This window comes from Stigmatopora nigra, chromosome 13, assembly GCF_051989575.1.
Source record: "Stigmatopora nigra isolate UIUO_SnigA chromosome 13, RoL_Snig_1.1, whole genome shotgun sequence".
Taxonomy (NCBI): Eukaryota; Metazoa; Chordata; class Actinopteri; order Syngnathiformes; family Syngnathidae; genus Stigmatopora; species Stigmatopora nigra.
In genome coordinates, this window is record NC_135520.1 from 7,333,022 (window position 1) to 7,349,836 (window position 16,815).

Consider the following 16,815-nt stretch of genomic DNA (forward strand, 5'->3'; position numbering starts at 1 on the left):
ACACTTGACGGTGTTTTTATTAGAACCGGAGGAGGAAAGGGTTCGCCCAAGGCGCTCTTCCATTGCCTGACGCATTCCTACGACTCAGTGGGTATCAAAGGGAGCATTGTCATGCTTGTGAAACTGGGCCCAGTTCTGTTGCTGTGGGAAAGGGGAAGTGCTTCAGTCAAGCGTAAAAGCTTCAAGGCCCGGGCTGATGAGCTCCTTTTTTACATATAGTACCTGTGCTGTGAAAGATGTGGCCTTTTAAGTCTGAATATTAACGTTAAAGCTTGAACTTATGTGCAGCCAATAACCTAATAGTCATTTGAATTCAAGGCAGAAGAGACAAATGATTGACATTGAGTTAAAGTGATCTCATTGTATATTAATGGATTTTTTTGTCCAATTTGAATCAAATGAAGCTTTAGTCTTATATTTTGTTTTAGTTTCACAATAAACTAAAATTTACAAAATGATATTATATAAACATTTTTTTTTACCAATAACTATTTTGGAGCATTTCAAATTATATTATATTATTATGGAAAGAAAATGACTCAGTTCATCCTTTTTTATTTATTTAGTCATTATATTTATTTTCACGGTTTTCCTGCTTCTTCCTTTTGAAAAAAAAACATAATAGTTTGAGATTCCATCTGTGAAATCTTTTAATATTTATGCTGCAGCTTCTCTCTCTCTTTTTTTTTTTAGATTTATTTATTTTTATTGTTGACGTAATGTTCTGTCCTCCGATGCACGTGAAGGCACCGCCAGCGCGAGGGGTGTGGCTTTGCAAATGAGCCACCGTTGACTGAGCCGCCTCTCATGCTGGCGTCGACGTCACGACACTTGCACTGTGGATGGAAAAGAAGACGCACATCGCCTCCATTCAACGTCAAAACATCCATTTTCTATCCAAAGATGGCTTCAAAATGTCCCAAGTGTGAAAAGACGGTCTATTTCGGTGAGTTTCCTTCCATTTGTCTGCTTTTTACAAATGGAAATTGATCCATTTTTGTGTGATCATCTAAAATATCGATTCTACTGGCCTTATTTTTTAAAGATCGTGTTATCTTGGCTTCACAAAATGAGCAATTTCTCATTTTTCGATCAAATATGGTCATGCATATTACATCTATATCTACACTGTTCCTTTTTGCTAAATGCATTCCTCTAATGGAAAGGGAGTAAAAGTGAAAACGTCAATGATTGACATAGGCAAACTTAAGAGGGAGAGAGCTCCAGAAAAGTAAATATTGCACAAATGTGTTACTCCAAACATTAAATATTTGGATACAGTCTTTAGACTAGCACCTGTGCACTTGTGACATTGTTTTCTTTCTAACAAAAGACAGATGTTTGATATTGGACTTACTTTTAATGTTGTTTCATTGTTCATGCAATACCTGCAAAAATTCTGCATCCCTTATTTGCAAAGGTGAAAGAAATTGAGATTGCACTTGCTAAAAACAGTTTTAAACCGTTACACCTGTCAAAATTGTTCATATACTGTGCATATTGTCCTTACAATATGTGTATTATTTCTAGGTAATGCATAAATCTGGTTTGTGAAATGATGCGTTTTTGGGAGGAAGAAAAAATGGCATCCCTTGACTCTTAATGCCATTGACGTCGATCGACGTCCAATACATTTGATATGGAAAAGAAGCTGTCAATCAATGTCTATGGCGATGGAGATCATTCAAAATCAGAACATCATTTCAAAAGAACAAGTTTTGATTAAAAACAAAGAAAAGAATCCATAGGCTTTCATGGTAATAGTATTTTTTTATCACCATAATAGCATTGCAATACTATCTTGGAATAATAATCGAGAGACAAAATTATACCAGGACAAAACTGTAAACATCATTGAGATCAGTGGAGAGAATTGTAAATACCAAGAGGAATAAAAAAAAAACATCTCTCAGTCCTTATTTAATTTCTCCAAGCTTAATTTGAATTTGTTGTTTTGGTCAACATGGCAGCTTGGCAGGCAATGTGGGAGTTGCTTTTGCCAAGTGTGCAATAACACCATATGCCCGCATGAGCAATGTGGGAGAAAACATGTACCGTCAACAGGCATCTTTATCTTTTCATCAAATAATTATGAGATGAAAGTACTGCTTCTTTTACCATTCATCCATGAAAAACAACAAAAGTAGGGTGCCTTTTCATTTCTGCCTTCTAAATCAATTACATAAGCGGCGTGACACAGCTGCTGCTTATCCCGCCAAAAAAAAAAAAAGACAGCGGCCCCCGGAATGATGCAGAAGATGCAAGTGGTCATGGGTGCAGCCTCCGTTTTATTTTATGTAATAGTATAGTTATTTCTGGAGGGGTGTGGCCCGACGTCAAGGGAAAACATGTTTACCCGCGTAACATTTGCTCCGTTATTAGGGTTCAGGAAAAGAAACCCACATGACAAGGCCGATGCGAAAAGGGAATGCACGCGGTGGAGTTTTGAGGTTTGTGGATGAGTTTGGATTTTGTAGATTCAGCATATTTTCTGATTTTTTTGGGAATGCGCGGGAAATTTTTAACCAAGGAGGTCAACAAGGCAATTTTGTAATAATTCATCCAGTTGCTGTAAAACTTTAGGTTGGAAGACTTCAAAGATGCATGGACATATGTTTATTCATACTCTTATTAAATAAGTCAAACTCAAACAATATATTTTGAGAGGCGGGATCAGTGATTGTCTTTAGTTTTTGTAAATATTGATTTGTGAAAAGCTAGTGCTGTGAAGCATATCTATTGCCAAACACAACTAAAGTTTCGTATGAATCGACATGAGTTTCTTTTATTGTCACCATTGCCACTGTTAATAAAATACATCATTTCTAAGATTAATATTATATATTACCTACTAGATTTCTGTTATCTTATCTTGTGAATATAGAATGAAACTTTTGCTTGGATGCTTTTTAGATCAATAATTTCTCTCCTCCTTTGACTCTCCAAATTGCTGTCAATATTTTGATAATCCATTACATACATAGTGTAAAATTGTTTCCCCCAGTTTCGTTGAAGTATTCAAGTTTAGTAAGCAACAAGCAAAAATAGCAAACTTCCAGCTGTCATCGCCATTTGTTGAATTACCTCAGGTGATAAGTCCAAACAAACACTTAACTTCCCTCTTTTAACTCCTTCAAGGGAAAAAAATAACACCCCAGTCTGGGTAGGAAATGCTTTTAAGAAGTTTGATTGGTTTCAAAGCTGTTTATCTTTCAAGTCGTAACTTTAGTTTGACGGTCAAACAAAGGCAAAGGATTTCCTTGCATTATAACAGCCAGGTTTTGCTATGATGTCGCTGTTTAGTGACTTTTAAGTTAAGCACATTTGCTGCCAGGCCCTCCCTCCCATTTCCAAATGAATTGGACATCTATTGCCGTGCGTAGCTACAAATGAGTATAAACTAAAATCATGTTTTGCTGATATCTCATGGCACACTGGCTCAGTGGTCTAAAATGGCTGGCTCTTATTTAAATAGGAGTGTCCCAAAGCGCCTCATGCATTATAATTAGAGACGACATTTCCATTCACACTGGGTTTTTTTTTCTCCTGGTGGAGTAGCTGAGTGAGTAGCTTCGTCCCCTCCGCGGGCCTTCGCCTGTGCTCTTTCCCACACCTAACACCACTTTGGCCACACAATATCCGTCTGCGTACCTTCTCCGGCTGTGTGAATGAATGCTCTTCATTAGTTACATAATGTCCATTTTCTTGAGTCGCTGCTTCCCGCGCTGTGCCATTGCATAACTGACTCTCAATGCCAGTCCTCTGCCTTTTTGGAGGCGTAGATAGCATCCCTTGATGGAAAGGATCCAAGAGTATATCAGTTTTTTGTCAATGCAAAGATGGTGAGATACTCACTTTGGTAACTAATCTGACAAATCTGACTCCATTCACATTTTCTCTTGCCATATTAAAGCAACCTTGTAAAAATGTGTCCAGTTGCTGTAAAACTCAAGGTCAGAAGACATCGACATTGCATGGACATATTGTTTCATCATTGACTTGAATTGAATGCTTTTATTGTCAAATATAATGAGATATAAAGATTTTACCATATAGTGGTAAAAGACATTTCAAGAAATTTAAAGAACTTTCTAATTTTAACTAGAATATGAGTTAGAATGACAGTACATGCCTGAAAAATATGCAAGTTTCCCTATGGCGTGGTAGCTGAGGAACCTCTCTTTAGTTGCTCAACTAAACTTCCATATAATTTCTCTTTTGAGTGTAATCGGGAGAAGCCAGTCACCGAGACAGGGCTGCAGTTTTGCCCGGCGTTTTTCCCTGACCCGCACAGACAGGATGCGAGTTAACTACAGCCCATTTACGTCAGAAGCAAGAATTCACGAGGTCGGCCTCTTTTTATCCGCAGAGGGAGGGGGGTTGGCCTGCCTGCCGAGGGAACCTCGCTTCGTCCCAGGCGACAGACGACCTCCGCAGCTGAATTTTGCCGCCAGGTTGCATCAGCCGCGGGGAGAGAGCCCTGTTTTTTTTTTTCCAAAAAGCACGCCGTGGCACAGTGCCCACTATACACACACGCTGACCCAGAAGAAATCGATTGCACCGTTTCACGCTGAGCCACTGCCTAAACCACGAAATGTTTGCTTGCTCCCATTTCCTCAAAATGTAGTAGCAGAAAATATCCACAACACTCGACTTGAGTCAAGTGGAACAAACTCAAACAAGGATTGAGCTGAACTAAAATACATAAAATGGCAAAAAATACAAAACATCGCCTACTGTTTAAAGCCTTACGGCTTCCATAAACAACTATTTGGTTAGTCGGTTAATCACTATAATTACTTTTGTAACTAGTTGATCAAGTCAATCCGTAGCTGTCAGACTTTGATGTCAACTCTGTTGGTGTCAAAACTCATTTCACTGGAAAATAACAATGCATTTTTGAAATGTTGCATAGTTTATCAGTATATTGGACACTGTCGGACCAATGACTTTGGTCAGTCAATAGTGTGGATTACCTATCATCTGACTCAAGTCAATACGATATTGATGTATAAGAAACCAATTTGGCCTCCAGTGGAACTTCACCCATATCACATTTTATCAACTGAGACTATTTTCTTAGGTGATTGATCCTCACTTTTTCTCTTGGGAATCTGGTCATTCCTCATCCAGAAAAAATCTCAGAGAAATTTCCAGCTGCCCCATTTTGGTATGAAGAAAATATGCCGCAGGGTTAAAGCCAGTCCGGTCAGTCACTGTTTGATCTAAAATATTCCCATTCCTAGTGTGGACTTCCTGCATCTGTCAAAGCTATTTAACATCCACCCTCGACACGCTCGATTTATAGATTGTCAGGACATTCCTGCCCAGCTGCATTCTGGGATATCCGCTGCGTATGAAAAATGAACACCCTAGGGACTTTCAAGAGGTAGGATGACCCTTTTCTCTGACTCGGTTCAGGCTGGACAAATCAACTGCATTTAAGTCATTGCAGTAAACAGCTATTTGTCCCCGCGTTCCCTCCAGTTCTTGGTAATCACCATTTTTTTCAATTGAATTTGGAGTTTGACGAGGGGTGAAATTGAATCAGTCTGGCTGTCGCTACTTCGCTTTTCCAAGAAGGGTTTTATAGGTTTGGGCAAACACCTACCCAAAACCCGAGTTTAAAATTGGTGCAAATGGATTCATCGTGAGTCTAGAAATATTACGCTTTGGATTGAATTGGAAACAGATGAAAATTGTGTTCACTCGCCATTCCAAACGTTGACCTTGAACTTAAGCGTTTCCCTTAAGCGGCTTATAGACTTCCAGGTATCATCTCAACTAATGAAAAAACTCTGCAATTCCCTCTTTTCGACCAAATTTTCTTGCCCCACCCAGCAAACTTGTTAATTGCAAGCCTTTCCTAACCTCAAAACCTCATATTTCAGCACCATCGTGTTACAAAGAGACCCTATAATTTAGACAAGTAAACATACAGAATATTAGGTTATAAACTTTCACTTTCTTAACCAATCAGTCTGACGTCATTGACTGCGGGGGTTGGTTTATGACAGAGTTTGTCACACATCACTGAGCAATTGCAACGCCTCAGTAAAGATGTAACTACAGTAAACAATCCTGTAAAAACACTCAAAGGTCATCATTACAAAACATTCCAATGAATAAAACAGTAAGTCCAACAGTAGCAGTAACCAAGGACCCTGTTAATGTGTTGTTACGGCAACTGTCCAGTTGAATCCTTGACATCCCATTCCTGCGGATAATGAGGATTGCAATCCGGCTTCACTGGGGGTGGCCGCTTACAAACATCAACTAGGCCACACACACTCATCCACCTCCCCCCACTCACAATTGAACATTGCACTACCAACAACAATAACAGTGAGCTCTTCAACTGAATGTTTTTTTTTAACAAAAATCCCTTTTGTTTTTACTGGATTGGCCAATCTAAATTCTTCTGTCCGTGATTATGATCTTAAATTATAGACAGAGAATCCCTGAGGGTTTTCTATAATACTCCCATTAATTATAGAGTAGCTTTTTACATTCCAAAGATACCAGCCTCTGATTGGTCTAATTTTATACACCAGTGCATCTTAGGATAGTGAGTTTATGAAAAGAAGTGACACTGAGAATTGACATTAGTTTAGTTTCTGCCACTCTTCACTTTCAGTCTGGTTGAGCTGGCTTAACTTGTTCACTGCCAATAAAGAAAAACCAGCAAATCTTATTGAACTGGGACTCTGGTTGCTTAAAATTCAGAGTCTTGTACTTTCCCCTTGTTTGCGTTAGTTACTTGCACGGAAATTGTTTCATGGAATCTGACGGGATATTTGTTGTTGAGGGGTTTTCGGGCTAGGAAGTCCGGTTTCCGGCTATTTGTGTCCAATTGTGATAAGAGACGGGCTTTCCTCTTTGGCCCCACTTGATTCCTTGGGGCACTATTGTGTTTGAGCAGATTTCTTATTGGAAGCGGTATTATTAGGACCCTTGGCGAAGGGGAGAGGTCTGTCTGATAGTTTAGGAAAGAAGATAATGATACAGAGGTTGCTATTTGATGGTCACAACTTCCAAGCTATGTTTTATTTGATTTTTTCTTGTTGTCAGCTAAAATCCCGAATTTCAGTGATTGATACATCGCTATTCAAATCAAAACTGGGTGTGGAGGGAGAACATTTAAGGTATTGTTTTGTCTAGCGACTCTAGCCAATACAATCTCAGCCTTTTTTTGAAAGCTTGAGTTGAAAACATCAATGTTGTTTTGGGGAGTCATATTAGTTTTGCTCTTAGTTTTTGACTTATGAATCCAAATATTTGTTAATTCATGAATATTTATTAATCTCTGCAGACCCCCTACTTCAAATAACTTGAACATCAATCACCACCAATGTCAGCCCAATACTTGACAATAATTTGTTCTTATATCATTTTAGTAATTTTAATATAAAGTAAATCAAATGAGCAATACAAAAATTGCTTGACATAGCCATTGCAATGTATTTGAAATGCATCTCCTGATGGATTGGACATCTGTTACCGTCAGTTAGTAATGAAACTGCCCTTTATAATATACAGTATAAGTCCTCTTAGGTTTCTTTGTTAAACAAAGGATTTGGGTTGAATGCGTGTAAAGGAGGGGCCACCGCCCATTTTCCAGCTGGACTGAGACCCCCATAAATGTTCATCTGTCCCTTGATGACATCATATTAGCATCCTGTCTAGTTCACAGACATTCCCAGCCGTCACTGGCTTGGCTTGATGACAAGCTCGAAGCACAAGTTGATGATTCTTCTGTCCGAAAACAAAGAAAGTCCCTTGTAAACTCACTAATGTGTCTCCCTGTTTGTGTCTTTGTTTGTGTGCACAGCCGAGAAAGTGTCATCGCTGGGCAAGGACTGGCACAAGTTGTGTCTAAAGTGTGACCGATGCAACAAGCTGCTCAATGCTGGGGGACACGCTGAGGTCAGTATGACGACATTTTAGGGATGGGTACTTGACGCCGTACAACACGAGACTTGTCACAAATGATGTGCTCAAGTGTTGCATGGATTTTAGTGTTGGCCAATCTGGCCATTTTCCTTATTATCAGTTGTAGTAATAATTTCAGGATTTTATTTTAATTTGCAATCAAAATAGAAGAAACAGTACTTCAAACTCTTAGTCAAACATATTCATATGAAATACCCATAACCTAAAACGACTCTAAAATTCCAAACTTACAAAGTCAAAACTGTATTCAACCTGTATTCTAGCCATTTTAGAACAGTTGTGTATGTCACAGCTGATAATAAACTTTTCAGCATCATATAATTACCCAGCCCTAGTGGCTTTTCCGCTTTGCCGCTATCAACCACATTGGAATGTGCCACTCGTGTGCAAAGAACCTGCCTTGCTGTACTATCACGTGTTAAGGACGACGTGATCTCACCGTCGAAAGCATTTCCCCTGACAGGCCTCAAACGGATGCCACTGTATAATCTCTACCTGATTACACTACAGTAGTCCCACCCCCAGTCCCTTGCCCCCAGCATCTATGAACATCATCCAAATGCAAAGACTCATAATGAGTGAAGTCAACAGCATAGTGGAGTCTTGTTTTGTCTCCTTATTTAATGGATTCCATGCAGTCAACAAAAATCCTGGCGATCAGTAAATTGATAGTCAAGCTATGCCGATCACAAGTTCTCGCTGGACCACAACTTAGATATCACGAGCCGCTCTTTGGTTCTCTTAAGTGATGGTCTGGATTTTTAATACCGCAGTGATGTCTTTCTCAGGAAACACACAGCCTCTTGTTATATATATCAGCAGCGCAACCCACTCGCTTCCAAGCAAATTCCCACACTGAATATTTCTACAGTTATTCTTCTTTATTGATGTCAGCCCTTGATCTAAAATGCAGGTGTAGTTAGAGTTTTTAATGCATCACTCTAGTTTAGCATCAATTCTAGCATTGGTCCCATTACCCATCTGGCATTAAAATGACACCATCAGTATTATGGAGTACTAAGAAAGAATGTAAAAAAAAAAAAACAGACTGTGTGCTAGACTTCATTCCTGAGATGATGCTGCATGCAATTTTAAGAATGACTCATTTTATTTCTAATGTGGCTAAGGCTATTTTAAGATGATCTAAAAAAAGTGACTTACAAATGAGTATTAAAAAATTAAAAGGCCATTTGAAATCTAGTCCTTACATTTAAAATGGATTGAACATCCATCACTGTGAATGGTAGTGGATGAGTTAATCCTATCCTAATTTAACCCATTACATCTATATAGTATAGACAGTATGAATGTAAAAGGCTCTGGATTTTTCATGTGCCAAATGCTTGGCAAGCCATAGTTAAAACATCATGAGTAAAGCCATGTGACCCTAGCACTGAGTATTGTGGGTAGCACTTGACAGTTCCGCCTCTTTGTCCTCATCTATGGTCATTGGACTCTGGACCAATGGCTGGGCCCCCTTTCACCCTTCTTCTTAGTATCCAACAGTTCTGCAAAGGTTCAAATGGAAACATGACCTGTTATGTTTTGGGTGGACCGACCGGCCGGGATTAGATGATTCACCGAAAAGAGGGGGCTGTTTTAGAGACACTCACTTTTAGGATTTGTGCACTTTTATGGTTCATGTGACAAATGTTCACTCGTCTCCCATTGCATCACTTTGTCTGGTTTCTCAGCATGACGGAAGGCCCTACTGCCACAAGCCATGCTACGCCGCCCTATTTGGACCTAAAGGTGCAGTATGCAAATCCTTTCTTTTGCTTTTTGCAACACAATATTTTAGTAAAGCTTTCGACATTTTTTTTAGGTGTGAACATCGGAGGCGCTGGCTCCTACGTGTACGATGCGCCGGCCAACAACAATAAAGTGACGCCCGCCGCCGGGGACAGCGCTCCGAAGCAGGTCGAGGAGAAGAAGACGTTCACCACCAAAGCGCCGTCTAAAGGTGAGAGCAATTCAGGTGGCACAGATGGAGAATTCTGCGGTCAGGGATTAGTCTCCTAGTTTATTGGTACCACCTGCAGGGTGGAGGGCAATACTGCAGCAAAAAAAAAAAATAGAATGTACTTGTGTGATTTTTTTAGATGATGACTAAATTGGAATGTAATGCAAATTATATGAATAAGTTTGTTAAATAGTGAATCATTGTTATATCAGAGCTTTTAAGACTGAATTTGCTATAAAACTATTTAATTAAATATTTTAAATGTCAACACATGGTTGGGACAGGCTCCAGGATCGCGTGACCATTTTAAGGATAATCAGTAAATAAATTAATGCATGATCTGACCAATTATTTAATAAAATAAGGACTTTCCAAAACCTGCTATCCATAATATCAATTCTCAGTATTATAACAAGATGCATTCATAACAATAATTGACTGCATTATGTATAACCAATCTTACTATACTTACATTAAAAACACATTTTAAAGACAGATGTTAACTGTATATTCTGAACTGTAATACACAGCTGGAGCCTTCACCACTTTTTCGGGCGAGGCCAACCTGTGTCCCCGATGTAACAAGAAGGTCTACTTTGGTGAGTAAGATTTGACGTCTCAACGCCACTTGCTTGAAATTTAGTGACCATAACACCTGGATTTTTTTCGCCCTTAGCCGAGAGGGTGACATCCCTGGGCAAAGACTGGCACCGGCCGTGCCTGCGCTGCAAGAGATGCAGCAAGACTCTGTCCGCCGGCGGCCATGCAGAGGTGATGACGTCATGCATCCATGATGAGATACGTGCAAATTTGTATTGAACTCATTTTTCTCATCATTTTCCAGCACGACGGCCAGCCTTACTGCCACAAGCCATGCTACGCCGTCCTTTTTGGGCCCGAAGGTAACCACTAGGGAGCGCTGCCCACATGCCAAACATCGGCTGATACATCGCAACCAGAATGTTATGCGCAATGCTCTCTTGCACTTGATGTGGAAAAGTCTTTTGAGCTCAAGAGCTTCAATTGGTTTTTAACATTTTAGATGGCATTGCGTGGAATGGGGTTATTCCTGGAAAGTGTCATTTTCCAAAAGGAATCTGGAATTGATAAGGACGTTTCTGCAAAATCAATCCGAGTCTGGAAACAAGTGGCTCTAAAACTACTGCGCAATAGCTTAATTGTAATTATAATCAATCTCCAGTGCATATCCATGTCTTATTTATGATTTAAGTTCTTGCACAAAATATTACGACCTTTTATTTAATTATTTGAAGTGATTTTCATGCAGATAGCTCTATTAGTAATGCGACAATTATGAGAATTCCTTCCGCCGTTATACAAATGAGCCTCCCCGACTCCTCCCCTTTTTGCTTCTTCCTCCTTTAGGCGTCAACACGGGCGGCGTGGGCAGCTACATCTACGAATCCGTCGAGTGACCCGGCTTTCCTCCCTCTCGCCCCGCTCCATGCCCCACCCACCCTACATCGGCACCTCCTCCTTCCAGTTTATTCCTCGTCCTGGCCTTTAAATTCCGACCCATTTTGAGTTCCAAGTTCAGGTTTGCGTACACGTGCACAAAGGATTCCGTTGGTTTTGGGCACGGGAAAAACGGGAGATTGTTACATCGTCAAGAAAGCTATCCTTCTTTTTTTGTTTGTTTTTACTATATTTAACTCATGAGAATGTTATGTTTTGCCTTTTCAACATATTAGATGAACCTTCCTGCCTTCCCTCTAAATTTCCGGTTAGTTCCTCTTTGCCTTTAAAATCCAACCCATTCCAATTCAGTTTTGCGTAGGTGGGCAAAAAGGAATTCTGGTGGTTTTGCGCATGCAAAAGGTTAAATTGCCAAGAAAAGTGTCATTTTTTTCTTCTGTTTTTGTGATATTTAACTCATGAGAATGTTACGTTTCGCCTTTTCAACACATTAGACGACAAAGTGTTCCATTTGTGTAGCCCGTAGAGACACTGCACTGCATTTCATTGCTGTTGTTAGTTTAGTATTTGACACTCGCGTACGGCAGAAAACATGTATTAGTATTATTAATATTCAGGGTAGTCTCAATCTGTTTGTATTTGACGCCGTTTATGACGTCGGTTGTTCATGAGATGCAATAAATCAACACTACATGGCCAGTGTGATGAGTGTTTTTTATTTATTTATCATAATTGCCATGTTCATTTCCTTAAACAATGCATGATTATTTAAGAATGCTGTTACAATATCTGCATAAAGCTTTTCCTTATTTAACGTTTTAGCTCATGTATTTTTTTCTTCCATTAAGTATTAGTGTAATTCTCTAATAGCAACACTAGATAGAGCAATTGCCTTCTAGAATTCTGTTGTCATCTGATAGGCTAGTGGTTCATTTGCCTGACTTTTGTGCAGGAGGCACCATAGGATCAATTACACTTCAGTGGTAGTGATTGTGAGTGTGAAAGGTTGTTTGTCTCTGTGACCAGTCTGGGGTGGAGTCTGCCTTTTGCCCAAAGTCAGCTAGGATAGGCTCCAGCACCCCGCAAACCTTGATTGATATAGACCGGTAGCTCTTTTCTCTATTCATTTCTACCTTGAACTTACAAATAAGCAAAACAGAGCTGGACTCCCATATTTCTCGTTGGTTGACATATTCCGTTTAACAATGTGTCAGTCCTGTTAAAGTGTCAATTATCCTCAGAAAGATAAGCGTAAATGAATTTTTACAACTGAAAAAATGCAACCAGTCTTCCTTGCACAGCTGACTTTTGACCTTTGAGATTCCAGAAGAAGGCCTCGCCCCTTTTTCTCTCATTTGGAAGCATTTAGCAACGGAATATTTTTGCAAAACTTGATACAGGAATGTCTATTTCTACTTTCAAGATAATGTTGCAAGATAATGTGGGAAAACCCCCCCAAAAAGTTTGCAAAGACTTGTTGAGTTGCAAATCATTCGGAATGCTGCCCGTCTGAGAAAAGGCAGGTTTCCATGGCAACCGCCTACAGAAAGAACAACAACAACACGACAAGCTTGCTTTTTCAGGAAATAGGCTCTTGAACGTGGGTCCCCGGGAGACCCCGCCACTGTGGGAACCGCCATGACATCATTGCGCTGGACTGGATAGTGACACTTTTAGGTTATTTTTATTCTGTGACCCCAGTGAGGACAAAGCGGTTCAGAAAATGAGATGAGATGAATTGTTTAGGTTAAAAAAAAACAGGTTCCAAAGGAATATCTTAAGACACCACACTTGTTTTTAGGCATATTTAAAAAGATGACGTCTGTCTTTCTTGGAGCCGCAGTTCAAGGCTTAAGTGCATGTTTGGCATTAAAAGAGTCGGTCGGGCGGCCACCAGACCAAGCCCATGTCGGGATTTGATCGCACAGATGAAGGGGGAAAAAAAAGCCACGGATATGAAGCAGATGTTAGTATTGCGTCCAATCGAAATAATGAGGATGATGATTACGCGAGCAGATATCCGGAGGAAGGAAGTGTTTTCACCGCATAATACCAACACTAGATGTTAAATATTTTTTGTACAAAATATATCAATATTATAAGTAAGTCGATTCAATAATGCGGCATTCATTCAAGTACTTTAGTAGCCGTAGTAGTTGGCTTGGTGTGCTTATGGCACAACACTAAACAGTTCAAATGACTTCCTTTCTGCAGCTACTTTTGTGCAAGTGGAAAATGTGTGTATGTGATATTTATATAGATATACATAGTATGTATTTTAACTCATTTACAGCATTAGAAATTCAAGTCCTTTGAACTGAGAACAACATAAAGTGATGTCACTTTTTCCTCTTGGTCTGATCGCTACTTGACAAGTTGATCTTTGGTGATATCATTATCAAGCGTAAAGCTCCACCCTCATTTCCTGTGTTGAGAAGCTTCCTGTCGTCATGACAATCGGCCTAACAAACAGCCATCTGTTGCCCGGGCGACCAATCTTTGCCAGTGGGTTTGGAAAAGCTTGACCACAGTTTTTGCCACCAATGCAATACTCATGAATTTTAAATCTTGAATCCCCAAATTCTTAATATGGACTATACTTTGTCCTCTTTCAATCCTGATCTGGTCTTTTACATGGATTCTTGACTCACAAAAGTCGTAAACTTTACTTGGGCTTGATCTCAGCCTTGGTTTTTTCCATCTTAATGTAATATCAATCTTGAGTTTGGCATCTAAAAGTCTTGTTCTTGAGTTGGTCTCGGTTGCAGTCTTTGAACTTGAGCTCCTTTCGGTCTTGACTTGCGATTGCAAATATTTGGTAGACCTTGTTTCTGGGTGGATTCCATTAATCAAACAATTGAGTGAATTATGGCATTCAGGTTGTGTTGATGATTGCATATCAGCATCTAGACTTTGCTCTTCAAACTATGGAAATTATATTGCTTAGAGTGGAATTTAGGAGACACCCACCCACCTACAACACAATAATGATTTTTGTTGTTGTTGTTTTTTTGCAGTGTATGATATATTCCCTTTCACACTAACTGCTGTATCGAAATATTTTCAAATCCTTTGAGATCTTATGTGCTTTTATAAATAGGATCCTATAATAATACTATGACTTTTTTTTTGTTTTTGTTTGAACCTGCCCTGTTCAGCTATTTAGATGCAGAGAATGGAAATATGAGAGTATCAACATAATGGTGCTATTGTGTTCTAATTATAGCTATTATAGTAGTATTTTAAATTGCTGTACTATTACAGGAATAATTTTGTTAGAATGACTTGTAATGGTCTTTTTATCTACTAAAATGACAATCACAATAAATGTTTAATTCTTTAAAAAAATACTGATAAAACTTCTTTTCTAAATGAATTGACTTCAAACCAGTGTAACTTTATTTAGATATCCGACCCATGTTAAATAAATCATAAGTCAACCATTGTAAACTAGGTAGTCTATCTCTTTAATAGGAGGAGGAAGTAATACAATGTGGTCTAAAGCCTCTCCCACAAAAGGAGAAAAAAAAACATGTAGAACATTATAAAGGTGCGAGTACGCACCCATGGTGGACATTTTTGTGGTAGTTTTGACACACACATCAATCCGTTTCTCATCATCAATCATCAGGAGACAAACAGCAACATGCCAAAGTGTCCCAGATGCAACAAGGAGGTTTACTTTGGTAAGAATTGCATTCTTTTACTTTGTCTTTTAAGATATATTCTGCAACTGGATGAGGAAATGGGGATACACTTACCCAAAGACACTATAGATTTATTTTTAAAATAGTTAACACAAACTTACCTTAGTGTGAAGATGCTAGGCTGAAAAATATTGTAGTTTTAGGAGAAGTAGGAACATTTTGAAATGAAGCTGGTGTTATACCTCACTTTAGAAAAGGATTCTTTGCTGTTATTTTTAGTTTAATTTGAAAAGAAATCTTTGTAAATGTTGGATAAGAAAAACAAAAATATTCCCTTCATTTTTTTGAGGTGGACCACCTAATATAATAAAATATATACAATAGTTCTGAATAGTTCTCAATAGTTCTCAATAGCACTGAATGATGTATCACTTCCTCATCTGCTGATGAAACCTAATACAAATAGTGAGCACAACATGGCAGTTGCAATGAAAACAAAATAACAAGTTCCTTGGGAGAATTTAAAAATTGGAGTTATGTGTACTTAAAATCCTAAATCAGCATGACTGCAAATGAGTAATTTCATTTTTTTAGAGTATAGGTCAGTGAGCCATGGGCGTAGTAGAGTTGACTAAAGTGCAATGAAACAAGAAGGCGGGGCAAAAGAGCAGCTGAAGTCAAAGAAGTTTCTTCTTCAGAAATACAAAAACAAAAAGTGTCAAAATACAACTACTAGGAATAAAGACAGAACAGAAACAAGGTGGAAATAATGAGTAAAACTGATATTAAAAACAGTTACAATAAAGGAATCCAAATTGTTCACCACATTTTGGCTCAATAAATCATTTGTCAAGATAATAAAAGCCTTTGAGCACATATTAAAAAATTCCAGAGCTACGCATAAACATTTTTTGCAAGTTCCTGTTCTGCTTTTTTCTTTTTCTTTTTTTTTAATAACTGTGTCATTTCAAATGACAGCGGAGAAGGTTTCATCCTTGGGCAAAGATTGGCACAGACCGTGTTTGAAATGCGAAAAGTGCAGCAAGGTGCTGTCGTCGGGATCGCACGCCGAGGTAACCATCTAGTATAATGAAGGCACTTTAAAAAAAAAAAAAAAAAAACCTCATTCCCTGCCATTGACGATGACAGACGTCACATCTATTTTGATGAGGGGCTGGTTTAATTTCCCTGGGGGTTATTGCGTTGCTTTCTTTTCAGCATGAAGGCAAGCCGTACTGCCACAAACCTTGCTACAGTGCTCTTTATGGTCCACGTGGTAAGTACATTTAAAAATAAAATAATAATACATTTTATTTTATTTTTTTTTAATTCCCATTTTTCTTTCTCTTTTGAAAATGTTTTTTTTTTCCTTTCAGGTTTTGGACATGGTGGAGCAGAGAGTCACAAATATTAAATGTGTAAAAAAAATTACCATTTGTCCAACTATATTGGAATGTTTTTAAATTTGACAATGAATAACATCAATGTGTTTTATATTTCATTTAATCCTTTAAACATGTACTTTTAGTAATGTACTGTTAGTAAATCAAACAATCAAAAATGCCTGATATTATAATGATTTCTATAAAATAAAGGGGATTTTTTTAAACCATACTGTATGTTTTGAAGGCTTCATTTGAAATCTCCAGTATGTTAATTTTTTATTTCATTATAAATTTATTAAAACAAAATTGGTGAGGATTCTAGTTAAGACTAGACCTTTCTTGGATTAACATTTTTTTTGGAAAGGATAATACAAACAGGCTACCTCTGTTTCTGGCTGTTATGAATTGGTCGCAGCAAGCTGCTCCGGTC

The 16,815-nt window shown here is 38.5% G+C and overlaps 2 protein-coding genes across 2 annotated transcripts; both read left to right on the forward strand.

Annotated features, from left to right (window-relative positions):
- Window positions 1-776: 776 nt before the first annotated feature.
- Window positions 777-12,052, forward strand: crip2 (cysteine-rich protein 2). The gene is made up of 8 exons (XM_077731471.1): window positions 777-946; window positions 7,832-7,926; window positions 9,648-9,705; window positions 9,779-9,916; window positions 10,447-10,515; window positions 10,593-10,687; window positions 10,761-10,818; window positions 11,303-12,052. The coding sequence occupies exons 1-8, from the start codon at window positions 808-810 to the stop codon at window positions 11,350-11,352; spliced, it is 702 nt and encodes a 233-aa protein (XP_077587597.1). The 5' UTR covers window positions 777-807; the 3' UTR covers window positions 11,353-12,052.
- A 2,818-nt stretch (window positions 12,053-14,870) lies between these two features.
- Window positions 14,871-16,614, forward strand: crip1 (cysteine-rich protein 1). Its single transcript, XM_077731232.1, has 4 exons — window positions 14,871-15,039; window positions 15,979-16,073; window positions 16,219-16,276; window positions 16,377-16,614. The coding sequence occupies exons 1-4, from the start codon at window positions 15,000-15,002 to the stop codon at window positions 16,412-16,414; spliced, it is 231 nt and encodes a 76-aa protein (XP_077587358.1). The 5' UTR covers window positions 14,871-14,999; the 3' UTR covers window positions 16,415-16,614.
- The last annotated feature ends 201 nt before the right edge of the window (window positions 16,615-16,815 follow it).

Excerpts from the sequence above, each read along its gene's own strand:
- crip2 (XM_077731471.1), top strand. The coding sequence starts at position 808 with ATGCTGGCGTCGACGTCACGACACTTGCACTGTGGATGGAAAAGAAGA. Across the intron at positions 9,706-9,778 it reads CGCCCTATTTGGACCTAAAG|GTGTGAACATCGGAGGCGCT; the intron begins GTGCAGTATGCA and ends CATTTTTTTTAG. Across the intron at positions 10,819-11,302 it reads CGTCCTTTTTGGGCCCGAAG|GCGTCAACACGGGCGGCGTG; the intron begins GTAACCACTAGG and ends TTCCTCCTTTAG.
- crip1 (XM_077731232.1), top strand. The coding sequence starts at position 15,000 with ATGCCAAAGTGTCCCAGATGCAACAAGGAGGTTTACTTTG. Across the intron at positions 15,040-15,978 it reads CAACAAGGAGGTTTACTTTG|CGGAGAAGGTTTCATCCTTG; the intron begins GTAAGAATTGCA and ends TTCAAATGACAG. Across the intron at positions 16,277-16,376 it reads TGCTCTTTATGGTCCACGTG|GTTTTGGACATGGTGGAGCA; the intron begins GTAAGTACATTT and ends TTTTCCTTTCAG.